The sequence below is a fragment of the Vespula pensylvanica genome, chromosome 22 (genome assembly GCF_014466175.1).
Source record: "Vespula pensylvanica isolate Volc-1 chromosome 22, ASM1446617v1, whole genome shotgun sequence".
NCBI classification, from domain to species: Eukaryota; Metazoa; Arthropoda; class Insecta; order Hymenoptera; family Vespidae; genus Vespula; species Vespula pensylvanica.
The window spans coordinates 1258293-1274200 of NC_057706.1; the positions used below are offsets into that span (position 1 = coordinate 1258293).

A 15908-nucleotide genomic window follows, 5' to 3' on the forward strand; every position below is an offset into this window, starting at 1 on the left:
CACGTATAAACGTATCGGTGTACGCGATACGATCGTCTATACGTGTACGATGACGTAGAGAGAAATATCACGTACGAATGTGGAGCATTATCGGCGGTAACCAATCGAAGAGAAATCGTGTGCGTTTATGTGTTACTACGCGGCTCGCGACCGGCTCGATCAACCGAACGAACGCGTGAATGGAACTGGTGTGTTGTGTTGTGGTGGTGGTGGTGGTGGTGATGTGGTGGTGGTGGTAGTAGTAGTAGTAGTGGTGATGGTGGTGGTGGTAGAGTGCTGAAGCTAGAAGGAAAAAATATGAATGAAGTCGTGGTAGTGACAGTCGCGTACGTACGGGCTTTACGTTCTTAACGCGCATGCGTCCTGACGTAACGCACGTAGCACGTGCATCGTTCCGTGCCATTCAGCGTGAACGCGTAATGCTATGCACGACACGACTACTTACAACGACTGACGACTACACAACGACGACGACACGACGACGACGACGATGATCGTCGAAGGTGAGATCGATGCAAAATTACCGACACGAGTACTTACGACGACGAGTGTCGATGGTACATATGTATGTATGTATGTATATATGTACATATCTATGTATGTACTTACTTACGTACATGCATATGCATATTATATATATATATGTATATATATATATATTATATATATATATATATATGCATGCATATACATATAACGTACCACGTGCTCTTAGAAATTTCTCCTTGACCGATTCACTGGCTCGACGTAGACGAGCTCGACTGGAACGAGTTCGTAGTTTTTATTTGTTAAATACTACGACAAAATCGATTTAACGTCTAATTGTTCGAAAATCTCTCGAGGGGAAATTTGATTTTTGTCACTTTATGATTTACTTTATTTTACTTTATTTTATTTTATTTATTTTTCTTTTCTTTTTTTTCTTTTTTTTAACGTGCATCACTTTAATTCCTCTCGATCTTCTTTATAAATGAAATGCGATGTAAAACTGTCTTTTTCTATCTCATTATGAGAGAAACGAGAAACGCGTGGAAAGTAAGTTTCGCGTCACACTTTCTTAATCGCGTATGTCCGATCCTTACTTTGGAAAGATAAAGAAGAAAAAAATAAATAAATCAGCGAGTTATACGGTGCAATTCTAAAGATTAAAACGTACCTTAACGAAAAGGAAACGACGATGAATAATCGTACCACGACGACGTGATGGTAATCCTCGTGCAAAAGATAACTCGAGCGAATGCAATTATCGAGATATAAAGGGAAATACGAGTAAGTGCATTTCACGAAGTAACCAAATAAATAAATAAGTAAATAAGTAAGTAAGTACATAAGTAAACATACACGTTGTTATCTAATTATTTTCTAAGATCATCGAAAATACTTCGTCGAGTTAACGAGTAAAATACATGGAATCGAACGATCGTGTTAGCGTATTACGCGTCTGTTCCGATGATCGATGAAGAGCGAACGTTCCTCTCTTACGTATTCTACTTGCTATCGTAACACGTCTACATCCGTAAAGGATGACCGACGGTTTCTGGTAAATGTCCGTATAGTGAAGATGCATATCGAGTAAATTGAGACAGAGAGTGAGAAAAAGAGAGAGAGAGAGAGAGAGAGAGAGAGAGACCGGTTGAACCAGCATTGGAAAAAAGAAAAGAGAAAAGAAAAAAAAAAAAAAAAAAAGAGAGAAAAATCTTTCCTCTTCCTTCGTCATCCTCTTTCATGTTGTTCATCCCGCGTGGTCCTTGCGTCTTAATGAACGTGAATGATACAAGACCACAAATCATTTGTCACAGCTTTTCTCTACGTCGGACAGACTTTATCTCCGATGTCGACGAAGACGTAAAACTCTATTCCTATCTCCTATTTCTTTCTCTTTTTCTTTCCCTTTCTCTTTCTCTTTCTACCTCTCTATCTTTTTCTCTCTGTTCTACTAGACCAAGTCACCAACTCGTGTTAACTTTCTTAGATAGACACCACACCACATCGAATCACAGCAACGTGGACGACAAAGAAGACTATGTCGAGGTTGGTTAAAGTTTAACGTTGCATTCGTAATACGTAGACGAAGTAAGATGCCAGAGAAAAATAATCTTGCTGTGTTATATTGTGTTTCTTTAATAATAGAATCAACGGAAGTAGGGAACTGGGATACGGGTCAAAGAGTCCGGAAGAAGCCAGGAATTCGATTCTTTAATATTACAAGCAGAGATTCAAGGGTATGTATCACATATTTTTTCGATGTTTATACTGTATATTTACGTAATATGTATTATATATTTGTATGCATGTATGTATGTAGGTACATATATATGTAATATACTCTCAGTCTCGTTATACAAAATAACAAATCCGTGCGAGCGAGAAAGTTATAGTGTCTATGGCATACTGATCTTTACCATCGTTCAGATTTATTCTATCTTATATAGGATCTAAAGAATAAGAATAAAAAAGTATTGTAGAATGGTTATTTTTCTCGTAGCTATTTGTGTGTGTATGCGAAACAGGAAACTCGCTAGTGCCTTTCTTCTATTATATAGACTACATTGTAATGATGTTAACGCTTACCAACTTTATGATGCTATTTATCTATTTTAATTTCAAATCGCGTGTCTATTATTATAGATACTTTCGTGGAACGTCTAAATTATCATTTTAGAAACTATAGAATTCTTTTAAATGATGCTTTATAAGAGTAGGAAGAAAAAAAAAAATATATATATATATATAGTATATATACGTATAATTAATAAAATATAAAAACATCGACGAACATTTTATTAATGAAAAAAAAAGAAGATGAATCTTTTATGAATAAATAAATAAATAAATAAATAAATAAATATATATATATATACAACAGAAATTTCATTGATTAAAAGAAAAAAAGAAAAGAAAGAACAAGAATCTAAAAAAGAATTTAAAATATGAATGGACATTTAATGCTGAAACAAAAAAAAAAAAAGAACCAGAGAAAGGAAAGAAAGAAAGAAAGAAAGAAAGAAAGAAAGAAACACGGATATATATGAAGAGTAACTTTTAAAAAGATTACCAACGAGAACGAAGTTTTTGAAAGACAAATTTAACCATGGAACCCTTTTTACGAGGATTTTCCTCGTATCCTAGGTTGAAAAACATCGGCGAAGGGTTCCGGATGTGGCCTGATCTCTATTCCCGGTTTTCTTCGATGGTTAAATTCTAAATATAAAATCGTCAGTGTCGGTGCTGTTTCGATGTACTCTCTACGCGCATGCACGCGCGCACAAGCAAGCAGGCAGGCAAGTAAGCAAGCCAGCAAGCTAGCAAACAAGCAAACAAGCAAACAAGCAAACAAGCAAGCAAGCAAAAGCAAGCGAGCTTACAGCCGGCGTGAGCTCACGAACGATGCCTTCGCGATTGGCTCCACCGGAAGTAGTTCCGTCGATTCGAGCCAATTTTTCCGCTTACCTGTTCGTGTGTGTGTGTGTGTGTGTGTGTATTGTACGACTACTCCGCGGCTGAGAAACGCAGACTCGACGACGTCTTGGCCGCGCCGTCTGTTGTACACGCATAGAGAGCTCATTTGAACGCGCTCGCGCACACACGAAAGAGCGTAGGTGTCAACCTTCGCGTTCACATTCGACACTACATACATATACATACATATGTAGATACGTATACGCATATGTGTAGAAGCATATAAACGCACGCGCGATCTTTCGAGAGTACTTTTAACGTAGAACAGAATGGAAATTGTAATCATTGTTTCTTTCTTTCTTTCTTTCTTTTTTTTTTCTTTTTTTTTACTGGTATCGTTGTATTTTTAATGTTTCTTATAATAGTTTTGTAATGTTTCTTTCTTCTTTTTTCTTTTTTTCTTCTGTTTCTGTCATCATATCATTACTACTATTATTACCGTCATAATAGATTTTTAATCGATCAATTTCACCCGACATATCGATCTGTAATTGTGAATAATGTTTGCACAATCCTCTGTGATAATAATTGATATTGATTGATGATGCATATTATATTATATGAATATTTTATTAATACGTTTGAAAAATCAATTTTCAAGATATATTGCGAGGTATCTTGATGATATTGATCGTTTTTTGAAAAGAGACAAAAAAACTAAAACATATATATATATATATATATATATATATATATATATATTAAAACATCTTCAAGAAAATATTATAATCTTTCGAGTTAACGAATTAATAATTGATTTTGCAAGAGAAAAAAAAGAAGAGAGGAAAAGAATGAAGAAAAAAAAATAGAATGAAAGACCCCAGAGCGTAGATTAATGTTCTAATTTGGATTAGGATTTAGCGAACGTGTTATTTTATATAGGATGGGAGTCATTTACTCGCGTCATTTAAAAAAGAATCGCGTAGCAAGTTTAAAATATAGAGAGATCGCCGACTAATCGTGAGGAGCCACGCCTATAAAGGGGGAAATTAATATGTCGCCTTCTCGGGATTACTGCGTCGCGTCGTTCCTCGAACGATCTCCGCGTTCGCGATGGATTCGTGAGTCCTTCCGTTCTGCTAATAAGGTTCAAACGATGCCGCACCGTAACTGCTGTTGCTGTTGCATGCGTTTTACGTGTGGGTCGTGATCGAATGTCGACGATTATTCGTGCGAGTAAATACCAAGTTACAATATATATCTAATTTTAACAAATATTTTAACGATGTTAAATAAAATATGTTAAATAAAATATGAAAATGCGTTTCAATAAATAAAATACTCTTTCTTTCTCTTTCTTTCTCTATAGTATTATTCATATTTATATATTAAATGTTAATTTTTTTTAATAAGACAATAGTAAAGTATAAAGTTTTTTTTTTTTTTAGATATATTCTCGCTTTATTTAGATATAACATATTAAAAATTTTTAATAAAAATATATGTGATATTATATGTATAATGTTATTTATTGAAATATAAATTACTAGAAATTTCGGCTTTACTAATTGGCCAATCGAATATTTGTAGTATACTAATGTTACATAAATGTTATATAATAATAATCGTATAGATATGCCGATCAAAGATAAATCGAACAATTTTATCATTCTAATTTATTATCATTTATATATTCATTTATTTTATATATGATTTGCATACTAATATTGTATAAATTTTGTATAAAAAATATCATATAGATATAAAAATTAATGTACAATTTATTTTATTAGTTGGAAAGTAATCGATTAAAAATATTTTTTATTCTTTCTTTTTTTTTTTCTATTTTTTTTTCCTCATCTTACATAATTTGTCAAGATATTCGTACGATTAAGATCGCAGTAAATATAATTCTTACGTCATTTTTATCGATCGATTTATAGTCCCGTCAATTTTATATAGATAATTATTGTTAATTCACCGATAAAGTCTTCATATTACTCCAAGTAAAATGTTGAAATTCACTCAGTGATATACGAAGTACGTAATATTTGAAATTCTTATTCGCGATGATTTAACAAAGGATAAACTGTGCCTGTGTGCACAGTCACGTTCAAAATATTCTGACAATAATAGGACAACCCGAATGATCTTATAACATCTAGAATCCAAGAGTGACCGTATCGTTCAAGTATGAGAAAGGTAATGAATTCTTGCGATATGAGCAGGCTCCTATGGTGGAGAGAACAATGACGGTGCGGGATGTCGCAAAGATTCGCGTTCATCGTGTCTTCGTTCGCGAAGCGAATAAAATGCAACGCGAAACTTAAAAATTTCTTTCTTTCTTTGTACTCGGCGAAAGTCTAAATCATAAGAATTGATTATCATACATCTTGTAAAGATATACACGTTGCTATATTATCCTAAAAATCCGCATTGAAATTTATTTGTCAAAATTTCATAATCCTTCCAGTAACCTACGTTAAGATTCTTTTTTCTTTTGTCTGAAAAAAAAAAAAAAAATGAAATATTAATAATAATGATGATAATAATAGTAAAAAAAAAATAATAATAATACTAATACTAATAATAATTTTATATATAGATATTATTAAAAATGTTAAATTAATAAATTCGTCGTAAATGCGTCATGAATTTTTCTTCGCTCGTATAATAGCTACGAATTATTTGATATACACTTTAGATATTTAGAAATCAGAAATACGTATTTCAACGTGCGAAAGATAATAAATTTTCTTCGCGTTTTCTTTCGAGACGTCGACCAGTCTCTCGTCTACGAAGTAAAGAAAAATCGATGGGGGATAGTAGACGGCATGGGAAGTCGAGGTAGACTTCCCAAGCGGGGAATCATCGAGGGAGGAAGCCCATCCGTCCGGAGGGGCTTTCACAAAACCCTATTCACTGGATAAATGAATGAAGATGAAAAAGAAAAAAAAAGAGAGAGAAAGAGAGACAGATAGATATATGGACAGATAGAGATAGATAGATAGATACACCGATAGATAGATAAATAGAGAGAGAGAGAGAGAGAGAAAGAAAAAAAAGCCGAGCAAAACATACGACCCATAATTTAATTATAATTAACTTCCGTCGATATATTACATTATATAATTCAATCGTGCCCACGCAATAGCGCTCCTTTTCCGGCATAACTTGACTCGCCTGGTATTAACGCGTGGAGGAGTTAGAAAGAGAAAGAAAGAAAGAAAGAAAGAAAGAAAGAAAGAAAGATATATAGAATAGATGAAGTAGCTCAAGAAACACGTTATACACGTCAACGAGTTTTCGCTAATCTTTTCAATGAAATTATTAGTATGTACTTCAAGAATATAAAATAATCCTTTCAAGTATGTACAGTTAATACTTGCATATATAAAATTATACATATAATTATAATAATAATCTACACTTACGCGCGCACACACATATATATATATATATGTACATAAAATTATAGTATCAATAAAAATATAAAAATATAAAATACACTATTAATAAAAATGATATATAAGCGTAGATATCTCTATACAAGAAAAAAAGAAAAAACTATTAAATTAAATCAGATAAATACAACGAGAGATCTATAGATCCGTTGATTTCGAATCGCTTTCGAAAGAGATGATTTAAAAAAACTCGAAAGTAAATACCATCTACGAAGCGTGTAATCACGATGAATATCGGAATCGGAGAAAGGACTGTACTGAGAAATTTTGGTACGGAGGATGATCCGCAAACCGTGACCGAGGTGAAGGAACACGGTGGATGATCGCGATTCGAGAGAGGAACGCGGCCGTTCGCACGAACATAAAACCGCAACTTGCTTTCCCGCTTTCGTCCTGTTTCTTCTCTTACAATGAGAAACGACAGACAAATGTTGAGTATTTTCTTCGTATCCTTTCTCTTTCTCTTTCTCTCTTTTTCTTTCTGCCTTTATCTCTCTTTCTTATTTTATTCTTCCCCTTTTCTTTCTACATCGTTCTTTTTATTATCGTTGTTATTAAAATGAGAGTGCATTATAATTTAGCTGATATAGTCGAGATAAATAAAAAAAAAAAAAAAAATAAAATAAAATAAAAAGAAAAGAAAAAAGAAAAAGAAAAAAATAAGAAACAATTTTGAATTAATTTGTTCGCGAGGGAAATCGTGTAAACTCGGTCTTGCACGAGTCGACGAGTCCTTCTTCGACTCGTCATTAACATCGAATGCCTTCTTGGTTCCCGCGTACGGGAGAGAATGCAACAGGTGAGCTCACTTGATTTTACATTGAAAGCTTTCAAGAGGAAATAAAAAAAGAAAAAGAAAGAGAGAGAGAGAGAGAAAGAGAGAGAACATTTTCTTCTTTCTTGATAATTACTCATCGTCAATTTTCACGTGTAATTTATGTTACGTTGTGTCGTTGAATAGATTAATTAGATGCTTCCTAAGACAGAGTAATCTTAAGATCAAACCTTTGGAACCCTCTGTATCTTTTTTCCTATATATATGTATATATACACGCCCATATATATGTATATATATATATATATATATATATATATATTCATACGTAGGAGTAATTACACGATGACTTTTCCGACTCTTGGAAAACAATAGTCCGAGAAAGGGTCGTCCTACTTATGCCTGCGAATTCACGGATATGTTCAGTTTGAACAATTTGCCTCATAAAGTCAGTAGAGAACATGCAATTTATGTATATACATACACACATACATATTATATTCACCTTTGTCCTTTGCGGTATATGTATATATATATATATATATATATATATATATATATATATATCCAAGCAAATGGTAAATGTTACAAAAAAGAAAAAAAAAAAAAGAAAAGAAAAAAGAAAAAGGATTATCTTTCGAACTCTCACAGTTTCTCTTAGTTTTGTAATTTTCTACGGCGTACATTGTAATCCATAAATAGATATATCCTTAATCCTGGAAAAACTGTGAAAGTTTTTCTATGAAAACGATTTTCGATTTAACGATGAAACTCTTAACTCATTGAGAAAATCCGACAATTGCCATTGTTTTTTTTTTTTTTGTTAAATTATCTGCAAACAGAAAAACCCGATATTATTATTATTATTATTATTATTATTATTATTATTATTTTTTCTTTTTTTTTTCTTGCAACAACTGACGTGAGAAAAATCTTTGTCGTCATCGATCAATGCGGAACGTAAATCAATCATCGAACGAAACGTGTATCAATCTTGTCATCGATTTCACTAGAATAGAATGCACTATTTACTCTTACATAGATGATGTATATATGTACTTAATTACGGACGAGTTATTGCTGTTATATATCTTTGTTACCAAGTATAGGAAGAAATAATCACGTGTCCTGTCTGGTCTAACTTTGAATAAGATGATGGCGGGAAAACAATACTAGGAGCCATGCATTCGTCATTGTTTGAACTAAATTAGAAAAGAAAAAAAATTCGTTTTGACGTTAGAGAAAAGGAAGAAGGAGGATCTTTATCGATATTCTCATACGCTTCCGTTCACATAGAATATTAGATTGTTTCGCGACCGGAAATACATATATATATATATATATACACATTAAGTACTTTGTATTGTTTACCTAATGGTCCTTATTGTCGACCATAACCTTTTTTAGTTTCGTTTCGTCCAACAGCGACTTCTTTAAAAATGTTCTAATCGAATATCTTATATTCTATTTCTGTGATAATGATACAAATACACACACACACACGCATATACATATGTATACATATATATATTCGAACGATGATCATATTATCTTATATCATGCTTTATCAGTTTTATGTGTATATAAAATTGATCCATTTCTTTTAAAAAATTTTTTCAAAAAAAATAAACTTGTATATCGTTTCTTGTATAAATTATATAATACAAACGTCACTATCTTCAAAATTAACGAAAATTCTATTGCTCATTTCGATTGTTCTATTACATGTAACTTTGAAGATTACAAATCGTTTTGTAAGGATAGTATATATATGTATATGGCTCTGTATATAGTTTGAAGATATAACAAATATCGCCATCTACTGGTGTAATATGTTAACACTATTGCACTATACCATAATTAACATCGATCGATATTGAAAATATTTAATTAATATTTATTAATGAAAAATGTAAGATTCGTTTTGTGAAATAATATAAATGATGAGTATATTTTCTTTCTATTGGAAATCTTTGCTAATCATATTTTAGTGTAGAGATTCTCTAATTGTGATACTGTGTCATCTGTAAAAAAATGTTTATAATTTTATAAGATTTATTGCATTGTTTGTATCATTTCTTGTATTTGTAGGGAATACGTGAAGCATAAAAAATTACTGCAGTTTAGTGAATAATAGAATGAATACTATTTAGAATTGTTTGTTATGTTCTAATGTATTTTAAACGTAACATAAAGTAAAATATAATATTCATTAATTTAGATAATATTTGTTTTTATCATTGCTTATTAATATCATGGAAAAAATAATAGTATGCTTTCTTATAAATATTGTAAATAAATTGAATTCAATGTATAATTATTTACAAGAATTAGAAACCATATGGACATATAAATCAAATATTTCATAATATAACGTAAGGTACTTGATATTATGCATTGTGTTTGTGAAGATTACAATATATTATATAATATAAATCAGTATCAAGACAAGTTGGAAAAATGTAATGTAATTCTTTTTTTAAATGATAGCCTTGTGTTATTTAATCCTGTCGCGATACCAAAAAGTAAATATATATATTTACAAACAATATTTCATACAGATTAATATATCACAAATATTGTATATCGCAAAGAAAATTGTTAATCGATAATGATTAACTGATATTTTATGTTATTGCTTATGCTCTTATTGTAAAAAATGTATTAATAATAAACTCATAGATATATATCTGAACTTTGACATTTTTATATGAATGAATTTTTATGTAACTGCAAGTAGTCTTATATCGATGATGACAATGATAATGATATTATTAATGATACATAATGACAATGACGATAATAATAATAATAATAATAATAATAATAATAATAATAATAATAATAAATATCATACAATGTTTTTCTTTCTTCTTTTATAACAAATAGATTTTCTATGTAACATCTTATATTTATAAATCCTAATGTCATAAAGATTATTTAAACTGAGAAATATATATTTAATACTCAATTTTGATGACCGCTAAAATATACATAACGTTTTATGACATTTTATATTTTATAATACACAGCCTGATAAAACTTATTACAATATTAATCTTCTATCTTTGAATATTATAATAATGATATTCGAATACTGCACAACTTACATTTCTTGTCCAATAATATGGTACATCAGAAAAATTTCATGTTTATCATTCATGCGAGGAAATTCTCTTTACAAAAAATTAAGAACTTTTATTACTTTTTATAAGAATAGAATAAATAAATAATTATGATAACTATATTCTTTTCAATGTTACCAAGATGCAAAATATGTGAATAAGAAACTTACGAAAACATGATGATATAATAATTTTTGATGAATCATAAATCGATATATTAAGATTGCGATCATACGTGCTTAATTTATGTTTTGCATTTCAATACGTGTATGATTCGTTACAAAATTCATTAATAGCTATGTTTTACGAATACTGCAATTATGAGCACAAATACTGAATTTATTTATTCAGTAATTCTTGGTCTCCTATTTCTTATTTTAGAAGTTATAAAATTTTTTCATCTGTAAATTGTACTTCTGTATAAACATGATTGTGTATAGTATATTATAGTAATATATCAAATCATATATATATATATATATATATATATATATATATATGTATATGTATGTATATATATATGTATATGTATATATATATATATATATATATCAATTACGGAAGTAAATTATATTGAACATATATACAAAAAAATACGATCATGTCTGATTTTTTATATAATAAAAATCAATTTACCAATGATGACGTTGACGTGTTATATACGAAAAAAAAAAAAAGAAAAAAACAAAACAATTTTTTTTTTTTAATCTATATAACGACAGAATTCTGACGTATAATTTATAATATATGTATTGAATAATCGATAACTCAAAATTCTGGTCATTATTGACTCTGCTAGAAAATATTGATATGCATACTATTTTAGTTCTTAGAAAAATAATCTAAAACATAATAAAAACTTATTATTATTAATAGTATTATGTTTAACTATTGTATATTAATTATGAAACTAAATTCGAAATGCAGCTTACAAGAATTCATATGAGAAACAAGATCCTATTTGTTTTATAATTATAAAAAAGGCTTGTACCTAAACAGCCAGTTGTAAGCTATTCTTTTATTTTATTTTTCAATTGAATTATCTTTATCTATGTTGTATTAAATCGTTTTCTGTAACGTTTGAAATATTATAAAAGTTATACGGTAAATTAGGGGGTAAAAAGTTTTGCAATGCTGCTGGCATTGCATTAAAATATGTTGCATTTCTTTCTCGAAATACAGTATCCTGTACGGTGCCAGATACATCTGCCTGGAAAGTTTGTATCGCTGTTGTTGGTATAGCTTGTACGACTATTGGTTGAGGTGCTGTTACGTGTGGTACAGCTTGTATCACCTGAATAAATAATATATGAAAATGATTTAAGAAAATGTTATCGCAATAGTTATTTGCAAACGACATTTAATTAAAAATACTTAATACCTGTACAGTTGTAGATTCTGTTTGCGCTATGGAAAGTGGATCTTCTGCAGTATTAGCTTGAATCGAATGTTGCTGCTGCTGTTGTTCTTGCTGTTGTGGTTGTTGCTGTTGCGACTGTTGAGATTGTGATAAATGTTTCGTGTGAGACGTATTAATTCCGTGTCTACGTTTCATATGTTTATTGTAATTTGGCCAATTTGTAAAATGGTGTTGACATTCTAAGCAACTATATGGTCGTTCACCGGTATGTTGTCGTCTATGTGTCTAAAATATAATATATTACAGTATGTTATTTAACATACAGATATTTTGTGTATTGTGATATCCAAGATATATTTTTTACCGTTAAAATTCCTTTAAAACGAAAACATTTCCCACAGAATTCACAAGTAAAAGGCATTGCACCTGTATGTATCCTATGATGTTCTCTCAAAGTACCCTTTTCTCTAAATGTTCTACCACAAACAGCACATTGGTGTGGTTTAGCACCAGTATGAACTGTTTCATGTTTCTTCAATTGTAACGGTGTTTTAAATCTGTAATATAATTTATATTAAGTATCTTATATAATATATTTTATGTAATATATTTTATCGTATAAACATACGCTTTTGGACATTGAGAACAACTATATGGCTTGTCTGCAGAGTGAGTTAAGAAATGAGCTTCTAAATTTCCTTTTTGTATGAAACTTTTTCCACACTGATCGCAAGTAAAATTTCTAACACCAGAATGAATACGTTTGTGAGTAACCAAATTAGGCTTAGTAGAAAACCTGTAATAAAGATGATCCATATAATATTTATTTATAAATAGTTTTTATAATTAATTATTGTCAATTACCTTTTATCACATTGATCACATTGAAAACGATTTTTCATTGTATCCGGTAAATGACATCTACTATGAATGTATAAAGCGCTTTGTTGTCTAAATGCTTTACCACATGTTTGACAAACATATGGACGTTCCTCACTATGTACTGCTTTATGCGAGTCTAATACTCTTTTATGTACAAATGATTTTCCACAATCCTCACAACTATGTGTAAAAAAAAACATATAAAATTAACATGTCGAATGTTTTATCAAAACTGCATATATAGTTTAAAACTTGTAATACATAAGAATGTAATATACAAGAATTCTTACTTATACTTTGCTTTAGTTTTATGCCTTTTGACATGAGTAAGAAAACCATAATATTTGTCATAGACTTTGCAACATTGCACACACATGTACTTTGCTTGTTGATTATGTACAGTTTCGTGATGTTCTTCCAAAGCTTCCAAACTTGGTAACTTGTCATTACAATCAGTACATAACCAAGGATATCTATCTAATCCTTCTCCTCTTTTACGTCCAGGTTTTGGTGGTTCTGCTGCACGGGTTTCTATCATTTCCAAGTCTGAATCTGTTCCTACATATGCCATAGCATACATTAAAATTAATAATATTTCAATTTAAATATCTACAAAATATTATATAAATTTTACCTGTCATATAATTATCTGGAACTTTCATATTAGATTTTATACTAATGTCACTGTGTCCTTTTTTTAAATCAGAGGTTAGGCATAATTCCAAATCTTCCATTCTTTGCATTTGACTTTTTTTCTTAACCTTTTTCTTAGTCTGCTTGGGAGAACCTTTTTTCACTTGAATTTTACATTTCTCTTCCTTTACCGTCTCATATTTTTGCTGATTACAATCATTTTCATTTTCGTTATTAAAATATGTATTTGTGATATCTACAGCAGAATTATGAATGTAATTATCCGACAGTTGACATTCATCGATTGCAATCTCTTCCTCTTTCGGAAATTCAACAGTTTTCTTAATAAAATCTATATTTGGTTCTAAAGTCGACGGTTCAGACTTGGGCTCTATTAGTAGTTGCCTCAAAGATGCTTGCGCTTGATTGGTCTTCTCAAAAAATTCACTGCACTGATTTAATAAAACGCAACAGTCTATGCAAACCGACAGCGGCAAACCATCTGTTATTAATACCTGCAATGATGAAAAAACCGATATGTTAAAAAAGATATTTATGCCTTAGTACGTACCACACCATAATAGATATTTTAAAAAATAAAGTATCTCTTTAACCTCGATTAATATTCCGATGAAGCAATGATAACAAAAAAGAAAAAAGTTTAAAAAAGAATGAAGACAACAGACCTGTTTAAAAAAGATATTTGTATATATAGGTATAGCATACATTAGACGCAGCATTTCAAGTACAACGAGCACGTGAAATTGTTTTTAACGTTTGAAAATAGAGATAGGAAACGCCAAATATGACAACGAATTGAAATTACCTGAATTTGCAAACATTTAGCGATTTTAGCTTCTATTGCTAATTTCTGTCCTTCGGCGTCATAAATACCGATGAAGTTCTCTTTGGTCTCGGCACAGAGCCGGCAAAGTTCCGGCTCCGTCATCATTCATGCGAGAGATCTGAGAACGTTTATGCGGTGGCAGTGCATTGTCAAAAACACAACAAAAACGATTCTATCGTGACACGAATAAAAGCTTCAAAGACGTCGTAAACAAAAGATCGGCATAGACGCTAACCCCGACAGCGGACATGTTCTCTTCCTCACGACAAAAATATTACATGTCTCTTTCTCTCTCCACTTACACCGCCATTAAATAGAACCGATATTTCGTCTCGCAATAATCGATTTTTCGATGTGCACGACTCGATTTTGAACTCGCCGCTTGTTCTTATACAGTATCATGTTCGAGAACAATGATAAACGTATTTTGATTCATTTGTTGTTTATAAAAACTATTGCACATCGTTCATATTCGCATGGTAATAGCCTAATCGTGACATCTGTCGAAGATATACTGAAACAATTATCGCCAAACTTTGCAGGAAAGGAAATTCTCAGTTTTCTACTATACCGACCGCACACGATATTGAATAGTAGAAGAAAACTAAAATATCGATTAATCAGAAATTCAATTTATCGAACTTGCTTCGAATGAGAAATTGGAGGACGAAGATATAGGATCAATATGAAAAATTAATCGTAATATATGATTTCAGATATTTAATTAATTATTTTAAGAAGAGCCTTTTACATATAGCATTTAATCTAAAGGATAAATAAAGGAAAACAAGAGCAAAGAGTAAGAGTAAAGAAGAAATCACACGTTTTCAAAGTGCATCTATTTATTTATTGAAATATTAGCAATGAACAGTACTTAAATGTAAAATGTAAAGTATACGTCTAATTAAACGATAGTAGTTATTACATATTCAATCATTCTATTTCGCATATAAATATTATATAACATAAAAGTTAAAATAAAATATATAAAATAAAATATTATATAAAAATATATAGTTGACATTTATATTGTATCCAGTATTAGCAATGTAAAGAGATAGTATTTTAATGTTAAATCAGAAATTGATTGAAAAGATTTCGAAAATATACATAAATATGCAGCCATTCGCCCGGTAGTACTTGCGTCTTATAATTACATATATAATTTAGATACAATTCAGATATAGATTTCGATATTTCGCAAGTACTACCGACCCAGGTCCCACCGCGTGGAGGTAGCTGCATCTGGGGACCCACGAGCTAACGGTGACTCTACTCTCTAAGATTCGCGGGACCGGCGTGAGCAAATAATCGCCGAACAAATAAAACGAAGTCCTCGGTAGGACTTTTAATCGCGCTCGGACACTATCGTGAGTGTCCGAATGACTCTACTCCAAAATACGCATTACCGGCGTAATATGAT

The 15908-nt window shown here is 30.8% G+C and overlaps 2 protein-coding genes and 1 long non-coding RNA gene across 4 annotated transcripts in view; 1 reads left to right on the plus strand and 2 right to left on the minus strand.

The window, feature by feature from the left end:
* Positions 1-9899, plus strand: part of LOC122636583 — a 16016-nt gene extending 6117 nt beyond the window's left edge. Inside the window, exons 3-5 of the mRNA XM_043827956.1 lie at positions 1977-2031; positions 2131-2222; positions 9730-9899. Of these exons, the coding sequence (XP_043683891.1) occupies positions 1977-2031; positions 2131-2222; positions 9730-9747 (165 nt within the window). The 3' untranslated portion in view covers positions 9748-9899. The remainder of the gene's footprint in view (positions 1-1976; positions 2032-2130; positions 2223-9729) is intronic.
* Positions 2219-3527, minus strand: LOC122636587. Of its 2 annotated transcripts, none has more exons than XR_006328987.1 (3): positions 3451-3527; positions 3056-3201; positions 2219-2435 (listed from the first exon to the last, which is right to left on the minus strand). It is a non-coding gene; the product is annotated as an uncharacterized LOC122636587 (long non-coding RNA). The 2 variants fall into 2 exon arrangements; XR_006328986.1 differs by having other exon boundaries at positions 3366-3480.
* A 1615-nt stretch (positions 9900-11514) lies between the features above and the next one.
* LOC122636558 (zinc finger protein 773-like) lies at positions 11515-14947 on the minus strand. The gene is made up of 8 exons (XM_043827911.1): positions 14465-14947; positions 13640-14153; positions 13296-13563; positions 12988-13185; positions 12752-12919; positions 12488-12680; positions 12145-12408; positions 11515-12057 (listed from the first exon to the last, which is right to left on the minus strand). Exons 1-8 carry the CDS (start codon positions 14588-14590, stop codon positions 11809-11811), a joined length of 1980 nt encoding a protein of 659 aa, XP_043683846.1. The 5' UTR covers positions 14591-14947; the 3' UTR covers positions 11515-11808.
* Between the last annotated feature and the right edge of the window lie 961 nt (positions 14948-15908).

Excerpts from the sequence above, each read along its gene's own strand:
- LOC122636558 (XM_043827911.1), bottom strand. The coding sequence starts at position 14,590 with ATGATGACGGAGCCGGAACTTTGCCGGCTCTGTGCCGAGACCAAAGAG. Across the intron at positions 12,409-12,487 it reads GTTTTAAAGGAATTTTAACG|ACACATAGACGACAACATAC; the intron begins GTAAAAAATATA and ends ATTATATTTTAG. Across the intron at positions 12,058-12,144 it reads CAGAATCTACAACTGTACAG|GTGATACAAGCTGTACCACA; the intron begins GTATTAAGTATT and ends TTATTTATTCAG.